Source organism: Mobula hypostoma, chromosome 22, assembly GCF_963921235.1.
Source record: "Mobula hypostoma chromosome 22, sMobHyp1.1, whole genome shotgun sequence".
Lineage (NCBI taxonomy): Eukaryota > Metazoa > Chordata > Chondrichthyes > Myliobatiformes > Myliobatidae > Mobula > Mobula hypostoma.
In genome coordinates, this window is record NC_086118.1 from 1,153,012 (window position 1) to 1,166,712 (window position 13,701).

The window sequence follows — 13,701 nt, forward strand, 5'->3', positions numbered from 1 at the left end:
CGCCACCCCACCAGGGATAGGGTTCCTCTTGTCCTCACCTACCACCCCAGTAGCCTCCAAGTACAGCACAATTCTCCATAACTTCTGCCACCTCCAACAGGATCCCACCACCAAGCACATTTTTCCCTCGTCCCCCCTTCCCCCACACTTTCTGCAGGGATCGCTCCCTACATGACTCCCTTGTCCATTCGTCACTTCCCAACGATCTCCCTCTCCTGGTACTTGTGCTTACAAGCAGAACCAGTGACATATGGGCCTGTACACCACCTCCCTCACTACCGTTTAGGGCTCCAAACAGTCCTTCCAGGTGAGGTGACACTTCACCTGAGAGTCCATTGGGGCCATTGACTGTACCTGGTGCTCCGTGTGGTCTCCTGTATATCGGTGAGACCTGATGTAGATTGGGAGAGCATTTTGCCAAGTACCTAGGCTCCGTCTGCCAGAAAAAACAGGATTTCCTAGTGGCCACCCACTTCAATTCTACTTCCCATTACAACAAGTCAATCCGTGGCCTGATGAGGCCACATTCAGGTTGGAGGAGCAACATCTTATATTACGTCTGGGTAGTCTCCAACCTGATGGCATGAACATCGACTTCTCAAACTTCTGGTAATTTCCTCGCTCCTTGCATTCCCATTTCCCTCTCTCACACATCTCCTTATCCACCTACCACCTCCCTCTGGTGCTCCTCCCCTTCTCTTTCTTCCATGGTTTCTTACCCTCTATCAGATTCCCCCTTCTCCAGTCTTGTATCTCTTTCACCTATCAGCTTTCCAAGTACAGAATTGCCTAGGAGAAATTCTTTGGGAGTAGCGGTCGAAGGAAAAGCAAGTTTCTTTCACTTCTGTGGATTTTCTTTACCGTTGGCAGTTAGACTTTGGTTTTTTCCCCTTCACTTTCACCCTATAAACTGCTATCAACACTATGGTCAAGTGGGTCAATTTCCCTCGTCATGATTCCTACACATTTGGTGTGATGACAGAAACTTTGTGTAGGAAAAGAGTCGAGTACTTATACAGACTGACCTAGCGCCCGGGATGCATGAAAGACATGCACAAATATGTTGATGTAAATGTCGGGGACACTTACACAGGTCAACCTAACATCTGGGAAGCATGAACATTTTCTGAGGTAATATGAGAAAGAAAATTAGTAAACTATCCAATAACGAAAGGGTGTCAGACACTGGGCGATGGAACTAAATGCTAAAATTTGTTAAACCCTATAGGATGCTGTAGTGAAAACTGTCAAGTTGATAGAATACTGGTAAACATAGAGAACAAAATAAGGATAAAGTAAAAGATGGGGCAGGCGGTGTCTTTCCCTGATCCAGAAAGAGAAATCAGCGCATGAAAATAAAAGTAACACTGGGAAATCATACAAAGTCCTTAAAGCAGATATAAAAGTTGCAGGGCCAGCTTGCTGCACAGAGGAATATGTGCTTTTGGATCTGAAAGAGGGGGAGAAGATGAATATGGAATTACAGATTGGAATAAGTTAGCAGATGAGGTGACCAGATATGGTTGTGACGAAGAGCCCCCTCCTGAGGATTTCCTCCACTGATTTACAACCAAAAGGAGCCTGTGCTACAGGCTGCACAATTGGCCCCCCTTACTTACCATCAGAGACGGAGAAGCCAGGGCAGGAAATCAAAACCGAAATATAACATGCACTACCCTGATCGGGGTACAGTAGCTCAGGATATCTGGATACATGTACTAGTGGATGATTCTGGAGAGTTGTTCCAAGTCAATAGTTACTATTGAGAGCACCCTGGCTGGCTGTGTCACCACCCGGTAGGGAAATTGTTCTACCCTCAATCGCAGGCACTGCAGAGAGTGGTGTGGACAGCCCAGTGCATCTGTGGATGGGAACTCTCCTCTATTCAGGACATTTACATAAGCAGGTATGCAAAAAGGGCCTAGAGAACCATCAGGGGCTCCAGCCATCCCAACAACGAACTGCTTCAGCTGCTTCCGTCTGTCAAACAGTACTGCAACAGGCTCCGGGACAGCTTCTTTCACCAGGCCAACAGATTTACCAACACTCATTTATCTGTTTGCATATCTGACTGTACATTGTATCTGATTGTACACGCTTATACAAAACAATTATGTATACAATCTTGGTGTTTAGGCAATATCCTCCCACATTTCCCTTCCTTATTGCTTGTACATAGCAACGCAGATGCAACATAAAGATTTTTACTCCCTCATGTTGTGAGATGGATGTCAAAAAAAAACTCTAATTCTAATTCAGGGAGCAACACAGTCTCGGTGATAAATGATAAAAGGAGATCGGTTATAATGTGCTTGCATCTGAACATACACATCACTTTGCCAGAAACACAGCAACATGCTATGGGAATAAATGAGGAATTAAAGAATACAATACTGGCTGTTCTGGGTAATAACAATAGGGATCCCAAAAGATGAGTTACCTAAATGTTACCGGGGAAAGGAGAGCACCGTGCTGCATTATAAACGGTGAATGGCATTCCAAGGATCAACAACAAATCTAGAATATTTAGAGTCAGCATCCACAAATAGACAGTTAAGAATATTAGTGTCTCATAGCACCAACAAATCTAGAAAGATGTGGGAACTGCTTGATCCCAGTGACCCTACACATACCGAGGCACGGGTACTTAGGAAAATGATTAGAGCATAGGAGAAGGAAGTGCAGGAGTTAATTCTAATTTTAGGAATGCCTCAGAGGCAGCTGAAGTGTCTTCCCTTCGAGAAAATACACAGGATATCTTGTGGGGAAATGCAGGGCTAGGGAGAAGCCAGCAGAGCAACTGTAGAAAGGAAGTAACACAGTGCTGGGGTATGCCTTCACCCAGTCAGGGAAGCCATTGTCAGGAGCAGTACAGCGCTCAGATCTGCTGTTTCATCCATTATGCCCGGAACTGTACTGCAAGCAGTTCATACAATTCAAAACCTAACAAAAATGAGATTGGAGTCCACGATTATAATATGTTGGTTAATGCAGGAATTTCATGCTTTAAACTTGTTGAATTTTGTTTACTTGTGCATGATGAATAACTTCCAACATTTCTTTGTTTTAAAGTCTTAGAGTAACACATTTCCTCAAAGTTGTTGAATTGTAACTGAATATTGTTGTAATGGTTTAACACTTAAGAGCAAGAGATTTTCTGAAATAAGTGTGAATGGTTTGCATGTTTCTAATGTGTAAAGTGTAGCCACACTAACTTTATTTGAGGGAGTGTATGTGTTTGAGAGAGAGGCAGAGAGGGTTGGAGATAGCGAACAAAGGCTTTTTTTTAAGATACTGTGCCTTTAACAGGTTGCAATGTGTTAATGTGTCAGGGGCCTCCACCTAGCAGTCCCCCCACCCTCTTCTTCGGTTCTTTGAAAAATGTGTGAAAGCTTTTCATGGTGGGAGTTAACCGTCAATTTTAATTTTTTCAGCTACTTGCGAGGAAGAACAATGCAGGCATTTTTTTTTGTTTTGTCTTGTCCGTTGGTTTCAATTTTGTTTCTTTTTTCCATGGATTTGATTTTGGAGAACCTCAGATTCCATACTGGCCAGATGTAATCTGGGGTGAGGTGAAAATTTGTGCATCTGTATTCCAGATATGAGATGCCTACATTTCTGAGGGAAATGACCATTTGGGGGAAATTGCTCATTGGTAGATGATTAAATTCTGAATTTGAAATTAACAATTTTGGAAAGATTCGAATACTTTTGGGAACAATTCTAAAAGTTGCTTTACTAATAAGACTTCCTTTTTTAAAGAACATAAAAGATGTTCTCCGAGGACTATGCCATATTGATTTTGAGTTTGAGATTACTTGAAAAATAGCTTTGATGCAATCAGTTTTTTGTCATGTAAAATACAAATGGAAAGTGGTAAAGAGTTTCCCTGGGGGGTTCACTCTAATACAGTACATGGATAACCTCCTGCTGACCTTCCCAAGCAAGAAAATTTGTGAGCAGGACTCCCTCTAACCTTTTACATAAACTAGCTAAGAAAGGTCAAAGTACCAAAGCAGAAACTACAGTTTGTAGAAGCTGAAGTTACTTATCTGGGACAAACCCTATCCCAGAACACAAGGTCATTGAAGCAATAATTAAAGCACCATAGACAACGACTCAGGGAAATGAAGCATTTCCTGGGGACGACTGGGTATTGCAGACAGTAGATTTTAGATTACGTCACTTCTGTCCGGCCCCTCCAGAAAAGACCTTTTCCTAGCCAACCAGATCCGTTATGCTGGACCCCAGAAGCTGAGGAAGCAGTTAAAAGAAGCAATGATATTCTCCTCAGCTTTGGGCCTCCCAGACTATGGTCAGTATGACAGGAGTCTAAACAGACTGTGATTATTAAATGTGCAGCACATACTGGGGAGTTGGATGAGCTCTCCAAGGCCAAAAAAGAAGCAGATTGTTTCAAAAGAGGCAGCAATTAGGCCACCCCTTGTTGTGCCAGAAACAAGCACCCCAAGCAGTTGGCCCTGATGACATCTCTACTGTGGAGGATATATGAGCATACCAGCCCACTGCTCCATCCGACGAGAGGGTAAAACCTGGGTTGTAAGCAGCACGATGGCATGTGGCTTCACCCTGATGAACTCACTGTGGCCCCAGGTAAACTGGTACCATGGGTTGCCTGATGTGTTCACAGGTTCACACATGCGGGCAAGAGGCGAATGACTAATCAAATAAACCAAACTTGGTATGCCCCTGGAGTATCTCAAGTTGCAGAGCAAATCTGTAGACCATGTGTGACATGTGCTTTACATAAACTGGGAAAATGGTACAAGTAACAGGGGCTCATACCCCACCATCAGATAGCTCTTTTGTACACTTACAGATGGACTTTATTGAATTGACTCAATGTGAAGGGTACAAGTAGGTATTAATCATTATTGAGGTGTTCTCACGATGGGTTGAAGCATTTCCTTGTAGAAAGAATGATGCAGTTACCAGTAGCAAAATGTTTGTTAAAGGAAATAATCCCGCAATTTGGGATTCCCTGGAAACGATCTAGTGACAGCTATCATCAAAGTTGCTGGTGAACGCAGCAGGCCAGGCAGCATCTCTAGGAAGAGGTACGGTCGACGTTTCGGGCCGAGACCCTTCGTCAGGACTAATTAAGGAAGAGCTAGTAAGAGATTTGAAAGTGGGAGGGGGAGGGGGAGATCCAAAATGATAGGAGAAGACAGGAGGGGGAGGGATGGAGCCAAGAGCTGGACAGGTAATTGGCAAAGGGGATATGAGAGGATCAAGGGACAGGAGGCCCAGGGAGAAGGAAAAGGGGGAGGGGGGAACCCAGATGATGGGCAAGGGGTATAGTGAAAGGGACAGAGGGAGAAAAAGGAGAGAGAGAAAGAATGTGTGTATATAAATAAGTAATAAATCTTTTTCTCCCTCTGTCCCTCTCACTATACCCCTTGCCCATCCTCTGGGTTCCCCCCCTCCCCCTTTTCCTTCTCCCTGGGCCTCCTGTCCCTTGATCCTCTCATATCCCTTTTGCCAATCACCTGTCCAGCTCTTGGCTCCATCCCTCCCCCTCCTGTCTTCTCCTATCATTTTGGATCTCCCCCTCCCACTTTCAAATCTCTTACTAGCTCTTCCTTCAGTTAGTCCTGACCAAGGGTCTCGGCCCGAAACGTCGACCGTACCTCTTCCTAGAGATGCTGCCTGGCCTGCTGCGTTCACCAGCAACTTTGATGTGTGTTGCTTGAATTTCCAGCATCTGCAGAATTCCTCGTGTTTACGTAGTGACAACTATACCCATTTTATTGGTAAAGTAATTAAAGTATGCAAAGCCTTAGAGGTGGATCAACATTTTCATCCTCAGTCAGTGGGTCTAGTGGAAAGGATGAACAGAACAATTAAAAATAAACTTAGCAAATGTGAGAAGAAAGTGGACCAAAGTGGAAACAGGTGCTGCCTTTGGTTCTGATGACCATTCAAGCCACTGCTAATAGAACCACTGGCTTGTCCCCACATGAAATCATAATGGGATGGCCCCTGTGCCTACCGTCTGACCAGCCACTGGGAGTTAAGTAGCCGGATGTGGATAACCTGGACGAGGGTATGCTGAGGTTATTGCCCTAACAAAAAAGCATTACCAAATATCATCCACAGGTAAAGGAAGCCCAGGAACCAACAGCAGACACCATGACATCGAGCCAGGAGATCACGTCGTGGTGCGGACATTTAAAAGAAAGAACTGCTGGAACCTTGATTTGAAGGACCCTTTCAGGGAATTCTGGTCACTAATACAGCCATCAAGGTAAGAAAAAAGCTGTCATGGATTCACGCTTCTCACTGTAAGAAGGTGAGATGTGAGGAAAAATATAAAACCACTAACAGTCCCAACGACAGCAGTTGTTTCAGCCCTCATCTTTTCTATGACATATCTTACTGCCATTTCTTACAAATGGGCAAACAGGACCAATGCTCTAAACTGCTGGGTTTTTATGGATGTCCAAGCACATGTGGAAATGGGTGTGCCCTTTAATGGAACAGACCCTCTGCCTTGGACATGTTGGTACAATGGTGTTGATACTTAGAAACATAAACCCTTCTTCTCTTTATTGGTACAGCCAGAATGTCACTGGGGGAAGATGGGGATACAAATTTGGAAACAAGCAGTGTTTTACAGGATGATGTACATCTTCATACAACAATGCCAACTCCAAAATAAAAGGAGTTGTCCTGGGGAAGGTAACACTTGCCTATAGAACTAGTAAAGCAGTGTGGGAACTAATTAAGATGGCATTAGCCCTGGGAAAGTTAGCAAATGAAAATGCATATGCTCTCTTTCAAATCCAACAAGCAATACCTAAATGGTCTGCAGAATTGGTGGCAGTTTGCACAGTGGCACTGCAAAACTGAACAGCTTTGGACTTCAGTCAAGTTTTATCCAAGAAAGGAGGCATATGTGACCTGATTCAGCATGTTACTGAACCTACAAGGGAACATGCCATCTTAGATCTGATCCCGCGCAATGAGACAGGTAAAATTAGTGATCTTGTAGGTAGGGATCCTCTTGGAAAGAGTGATCACAGTATGACTGAGTTTCTCATACAAGTGGAAGGTACAATAGTTCAAAGCATTATGCCTACACAATAGAGACTACAATGGATGAAAGAGGATTTGGCTAGTGTTGATTGGGAACACCATAGTGTATATGGTGGGGCGGTTGAGGGACAGTGGAAGACTTTCAAAGAGATATTTCACAGTGCTCAAAAAAAGTATATTCCAGTTAAAAGCAAGGACAGTAAGAGTGGAGAGAGCCAGCTTTGGATAACTAAGGGAATAAAAGGCGGCATCAAACTAAAAGCTCGTGCATACAAAGTCACCAGGAATAGTGGGAAACGGGAAGACTGGAAAAACTTTAAAAAGCAACAAGGAACCACTAAGCAAGTAATAAAGGTAAGATGGATTATGAAAATAAACACAATATAAAAACAGAGTAAAAGTTTTATATAAAGTGGAAAAGGGTGGCTAAAGTGAATGTAGTTCCCTTGGAAGACTAGAAGGGGGAATAGATATTTGGTAATGAGGAAATGGCCGAGGCTTTGAATGACTATTTTGTGTCGGTCTTCACGGTGGAGGACACGTCCAACATGCTAAAGAGAGATGTTATGGATGCGATGGGAGGTGAGGACCTTGATACAATTGCTATCACTAAAGAGGTAGTGCTGAGCAAACTTGTGGGCCTAAAGATAGACAAGTCCCTGGTTCTGATGGAATGCATCCCTGGGTACTGAAAGAAATGGCACAAGTTACAGCAGAGGCTTTGGTGATAATTTACCAAAATTCTCTGGACTCTGGGCAGGTCCCGGCAGGATTGGAAGACAGCAAATATCACACCACTGTTCAAAAAAGGATGTAGGCAAAAGGCAGGTAACTATACGCCAGCTAGGTTAACATCTGTAGTTGGGAAAATGCTTGAAGCTATCATTAGAGTAGTAATAGCAAGGCATCTGGAAAGAAATGGATCCATCAGGCAGATGCAGCATGGATTCAGCAAAGGCGGGTCCTGTTTGACAGACTTACTGGAGTTCTTTGAGGATATAATGAGCACAGTGGATAAAGAAAACAGATGGACGTTATTTATTTAGATTTCTGGGAGGCGCTTGATAAGGTGCCGCATAAAAAGACATCCATAAGATAAGGATGCAGAGAGTTGGGGGTGATGTATTAGCATGGATAGAGGATTGGTTAACTAATAAAAAGAAGAGCATTGGGATACATAGGTGTTACTCTGGTTGGCAGTCAGTGGTGAGTGGAGTGCCGCAGGGGTCGGTGCTGGGCCAGCAACTGTTCACGATATACTTTAACAATCTGCAAGAGGGACCGAGTGTGGTGTATCTAAGTTTGCCGATGATACTAAATTCAGTGGAAAAGCAAATTGTGCAGAAGATATGGAGTGCCTGCAGAGAGATATAGATAAGTTAAGTGAGTGGGCAAGGGTCGGCCAGATGGAGTACAATGTTGGTAAATGCAAGGTCATCCACTCCGGAAGGAGAAATGTTAGAGCAGATTATTATTTAAACAGTAAAAAATTGCAGCATGCTGCCGTGCAGAGGGACTTGGGAGTGCTTGTGCATGGATCACAAAAGGTTGGTTTGTAGGCGCAGCAGGCTATCAAGGCAAATGGAACGTTGGCCTTCATTGCTAGAGGGATTGCTAGAGCAGGGAGGTTATGCTGCAACTGTTGAGGCCGCACCTGGAGTACTGTGTGTAGTTCTGGTCTCCTTACTTGAGGAAGGATATACTGGCTTTGAAGGTGGTGCAGAGGAGGTTCACCAGGTTGATTCCAGAGATGAGGGGTTTAGTCTATTGGGAGAGATTGAGTTGCCTGGGACTATACTCGCTGGGATTCAGAAAGGTGAAAGGAGACCTGATAGAAACATATAAAATTATGAAAAGGATAGAGAAGATAGAGGCAGGAAAGTTGTTTCCACTGGAAGGCAAGACTAGAACTAGGGGACGTAGCCTAAAGATTCAGGGGAGTAGATTTAGGATAGAGATGAGGAGGAACTGCTTTTCCCAGAGAGTGGTGAATCTGTGGAATTCTATGCCCAATGAGACAGTGGGGCTACCTCAGTAAATATGTTTAAGACGAGGTTGGATACATTTTTGCATAGTAGGGGAATTAGGGTTATGGGAAAAAGGTAGGTAGGTGGAGATGAGTCTATGCTCAGATTAGCCATGATCTTATTGAATGGTGGAGCAGGCTCGATGGATCGTATGGCCTACTCCTGCTCCTATTTCCCATGTTCTCATGAATGTTGTATTTGTATACCAGATGAATCCAAAGACGTGACTCATTTTGCGGTTCGTATCCAAGAGACCATTGAAAAGATTAAGTGGGAGATCAGTTTCACAATTATAACACTCCAGGAAGAGGATGGAAGGCGACCATCCTACATTATGATATAATCATTGGTATAATTCTTTGGTGATTTTTGTGTAGTATAGGACCAAAGAGGAGAGAATATTGAAAATGGGTACTCATTGATCCGGACTCGGAAAAAGGGAGTTTGTTTAGCTAAAGTATTGAGACTGCATCATTACTTGAATATTTGAAATCACTTTGATGACTGTATTCATACCTTGACAATTGTGTTTTGATGATTATGGTGTTGTCAATGACAAAAAGGAAGGAATCGAATCTGTAACACTGAAATCTTTATGAATTTGTAACTTTTGTAAAATGTAATGTAACAAAATAGAACCCATGAAATCTGAAGGTGCTTTGCAGGCTTGGATGGGAGGCTTACAAGTCAGAGTTTTAAGATAAAAAGCTACATGTTCTTCTTATTTTGGAGATATGTTGTATGGCGGAGGGAGGGGGGGGGAAGAGATGTTTTGGCAATAGAGGCAAACAGGAGAGAGCTTCTAAAGAACAAATGTCAGAACTAGTTAAGGATGAAGATAATGCAGGAATGGAGTAACCTAATTACTGTTCTGTGAAAGGTATGAAAGTGCTTTGTTTGAGACACCAGATGAAGCTATTTTCCAGGCAAAACAGCTGGAAAATAGAACTTCCCTTGCAAGTAAAATAATAAATGTGTTATAATTTGATCTACTCTAAATGTGTTGTAGTTTGTAACTTTATATTAGAAGATCTAGCTGAATGGTACATGACATCCATCTGCACCTCAGATTTTTCAAATTTCTGCCTGTTTAGAAAATAGTCTATGCTTTTGTTCCTTCTGCTAAGTGCATGGCCATACACTTCCCAACACTGTCTTCATTTGCCACTTTTGCCCATTCTCCTAATCTGTCAAAATCCTTCTGCAGCCTCCCTGCTCCATTAACATTACCTGCCCTTTTCCTATCTTCGTATTGTTCGCAAACTTGGCTACAAAACCATCAATTCCATCATCCAAATCTTTGACATATACGTAAAAAGTGGTCCCAACAACTACCCCTGCGGAACATCAATAGTCGCCAGCAGCCAACCAGAAAAGTCTCCCTTTATTTCTGCTCTTTGTCTTCTGTTAATCAGCCAATGCTCTATCCATACTAGTATCAGTCCTGTAACACCATGGTCCCTTGTCTTGTTTAGGCAGCCTCAAGTGCAGCACCTTGTCAAAGGCCTTCTGAAAATCCAAGTAAACAACTTCCACTGATTCTCCTTTGTCCATCATGCTTGTTATTTAGGTGCTTCACCATTTCATTCCTGCGTGATGGATTGCCAGATTTCTTTGACCTAAATAAATCCTCTAATGTACCTTAATTATAACCAAAAATAGGGTTATCACTTAATATTAGAGCTCTGCAGAGCCGTTGTGAGTTTTTCAAACAATACTTCCACTCTTCTAAATAACTTGCAGGCACCAATATCAAATTCCCAAGACTTTCCCGGTGAAGCAGATGACACAAAGGTTGGTGGTGTTGTAGGTAGTGTAGAGGATTGTCGAAGGTTGCAGAGAGACATTGATAGGATGCAGAAGTGGGCTGAGAAGTGACAGATAGAGTTCAACCTGGAGAAGTGTGAGGTGGTACACTTTGGAAGGACAAACTCCAAGGCAGAGTACAAAGTAAATGGCAGGATACTTGGTAGTGTGGAGGAGCAGAGGGATCTGGGGGTACATGTCCACAGGTCCCTGAAAGTTGCTTCACAGGCGGATAGGGTAGTTAAGAAAGCTTATGGGGTGTTAGCTTTCATAAGTCGAGGGATAGAGTTTAACAGTCGCGAGGTAATGATGGAGCTCTGTAAAACTCTGGTTAGGCCACACTCTGGTCACCTCACTACAGGAAGGATGTGGAAGCATTGGAAAGGGTACAGAGGAGATTTACCAGGATGCTGCCTGGTTTAGAGAGTATGCATTATGATCAGAGATTAAGGGAGCTAGGGCTTTACTCTTTGGAGAGAAGGAGGATGAGAGGAGACATGATAGAGGTGTACAAGATATTAAGAGGAATAGAGAGAGTGGATAGCCGGCGTTTCTTCCCCGGGGCACCACTGCTCAATACAAGAGGACATGGCTTTAAGGTAAGGCGTGGGAAGTGGGGTCACAGACGGAGTGATTACTTTGCAGATCTCCCGTGTTCAGTCTGCAGGAGGAACCCTGAACTTTGGGTTGCCTGCCACTTTAATTCTCCATCCCACTTTGACCTTTATCTCTGGCCTCCTGCACTGTTATAACAAAGTCTAACGCGACTCAAGGGACAGCAGCTCATCTTGCGCCTGGGCATATCATAGCCTTTAAGGCTCACTCATTACGTTCATTACTTTCAGGCTCACTCATGATGTTCTCCAGGTGTGGCATGGTAGCACAGCGGTTAGTGTAACACTGTACAGCGCCAGTGAAGCAGGGTCAGTGCTACCACTGCCTGTACGGAGTTAGTATGTTCTCCTCATGACTATGTGGGTTTCCTCTGGATGTCCCCGTTTCCTCCCACATTCCAAAGATGGACGGGTTAGTAGGTTAATTGGTCACATGGTGTAATTGAGCAGCACAGAAACATTGGGCCAGAAGGGCCTGTTACTATATTGCATCTCTAAATATTCACCACTCCACTCCCAAACCCATACCAGAACTAACTGTTTCTTCCAATTATCCATATGATATCCTGGCAGTTTTTCCTCTCTCCACTAGTATAGTCTGGCCTTCAATACGCCCCATAGCCCTGCTATTAATATTTGTGCTCCCCCACCTTCTCTGCAAGTGGTAATGCTGTCTGACTTACTCAGTGCTTCTTGTATTTTCTGGTTTTATTTCAAGTTCTTAGTCTTCCCTTGGAACTGGTTCTGTTATTTCCAGAATTCTGAGCTCCAACATACCATAAAGCACTGCCTGAGTCAGTGGTGGAGGCAGATACACTAGTGAAGTTTAAGAGACTATTAGACAGGTATATGGAGGAATTTAAGGTGGGGGGTTATATGGCAGGCAGGGTTTAAGGGTCAGCACAACATTGTGGGCTGAAGGGCCTGTACTGTACTGTGTTATGTTCTATAACTTTGGCAATTTTACTATGCACTTTAAAGGCACATGTGTACTCCAATTAAGCCAGCACTGTATTTAATCTTTTCTTTGAACCATTCACCTCACCAGGTCATCTCCACATAAAATGCACACGAGCTCATGACATTGCTTTTCTACGAACAGCAACAAAAGGACTTACCTTTGCTTGCTGGTTATCCAGATAATCTTTGTAGGCGCAGCAGGCTATCAAGGCAAATGGAACGTTGGCCTTCATTGCTAGAGGGATTGCTAGAGCAGGGAGGTTATGCTGCAACTGTTGAGGCCGCACCTGGAGTACTGTGTGTAGTTCTGGTCTCCTTACTTGAGGAAGGATATACTGGCTTTGAAGGTGGTGCAGAGGAGGTTCACCAGGTTGATTCCAGAGATGAGGGGTTTAGTCTATTGGGAGAGATTGAGTTGCCTGGGACTATACTCGCTGGGATTCAGAAAGGTGAAAGGAGACCTGATAGAAACATATAAAATTATGAAAAGGATAGAGAAGATAGAGGCAGGAAAGTTGTTTCCACTGGAAGGCAAGACTAGAACTAGGGGACGTAGCCTAAAGATTCAGGGGAGTAGATTTAGGATAGAGATGAGGAGGAACTGCTTTTCCCAGAGAGTGGTGAATCTGTGGAATTCTATGCCCAATGAGACAGTGGGGCTACCTCAGTAAATATGTTTAAGACGAGGTTGGATACATTTTTGCATAGTAGGGGAATTAGGGTTATGGGAAAAAGGTAGGTAGGTGGAGATGAGTCTATGCTCAGATTAGCCATGATCTTATTGAATGGTGGAGCAGGCTCGATGGATCGTATGGCCTACTCCTGCTCCTATTTCCCATGTTCTCATGAATGTTGTATTTGTATACCAGATGAATCCAAAGACGTGACTCATTTTGCGGTTCGTATCCAAGAGACCATTGAAAAGATTAAGTGGGAGATCAGTTTCACAATTATAACACTCCAGGAAGAGGATGGAAGGCGACCATCCTACATTATGATATAATCATTGGTATAATTCTTTGGTGATTTTTGTGTAGTATAGGACCAAAGAGGAGAGAATATTGAAAATGGGTACTCATTGATCCGGACTCGGAAAAAGGGAGTTTGTTTAGCTAAAGTATTGAGACTGCATCATTACTTGAATATTTGAAATCACTTTGATGACTGTATTCATACCTTGACAATTGTGTTTTGATGATTATGGTGTTGTCAATGACAAAAAGGAAGGAATCGAA

General features: G+C 43.4%; 2 protein-coding genes across 10 annotated transcripts in view; one reads left to right on the top strand and one right to left on the bottom strand.

Annotated features, from left to right (window-relative positions):
• llgl2 (LLGL scribble cell polarity complex component 2) overlaps positions 1–13,701 on the bottom strand; it is a 202,139-nt gene that overhangs the window by 48,638 nt on the left and 139,800 nt on the right. The window lies entirely within an intron of this gene.
• The window catches only part of LOC134336569 (uncharacterized), a 147,195-nt gene that overhangs the window by 8,361 nt on the left and 125,133 nt on the right, over positions 1–13,701 (top strand). For all 4 annotated transcript variants that reach the window (XR_010015830.1, XR_010015831.1, XM_063030856.1 and 1 more), the window contains exon 2: positions 6,121–6,268. Coding sequence is in view for 2 of the 4 variants with exons in the window: in XM_063030856.1 (XP_062886926.1) it covers positions 6,121–6,268 (148 nt within the window). In the remaining 2 variants the exon portion in view is untranslated. The remainder of the gene's footprint in view (positions 1–6,120; positions 6,269–13,701) is intronic.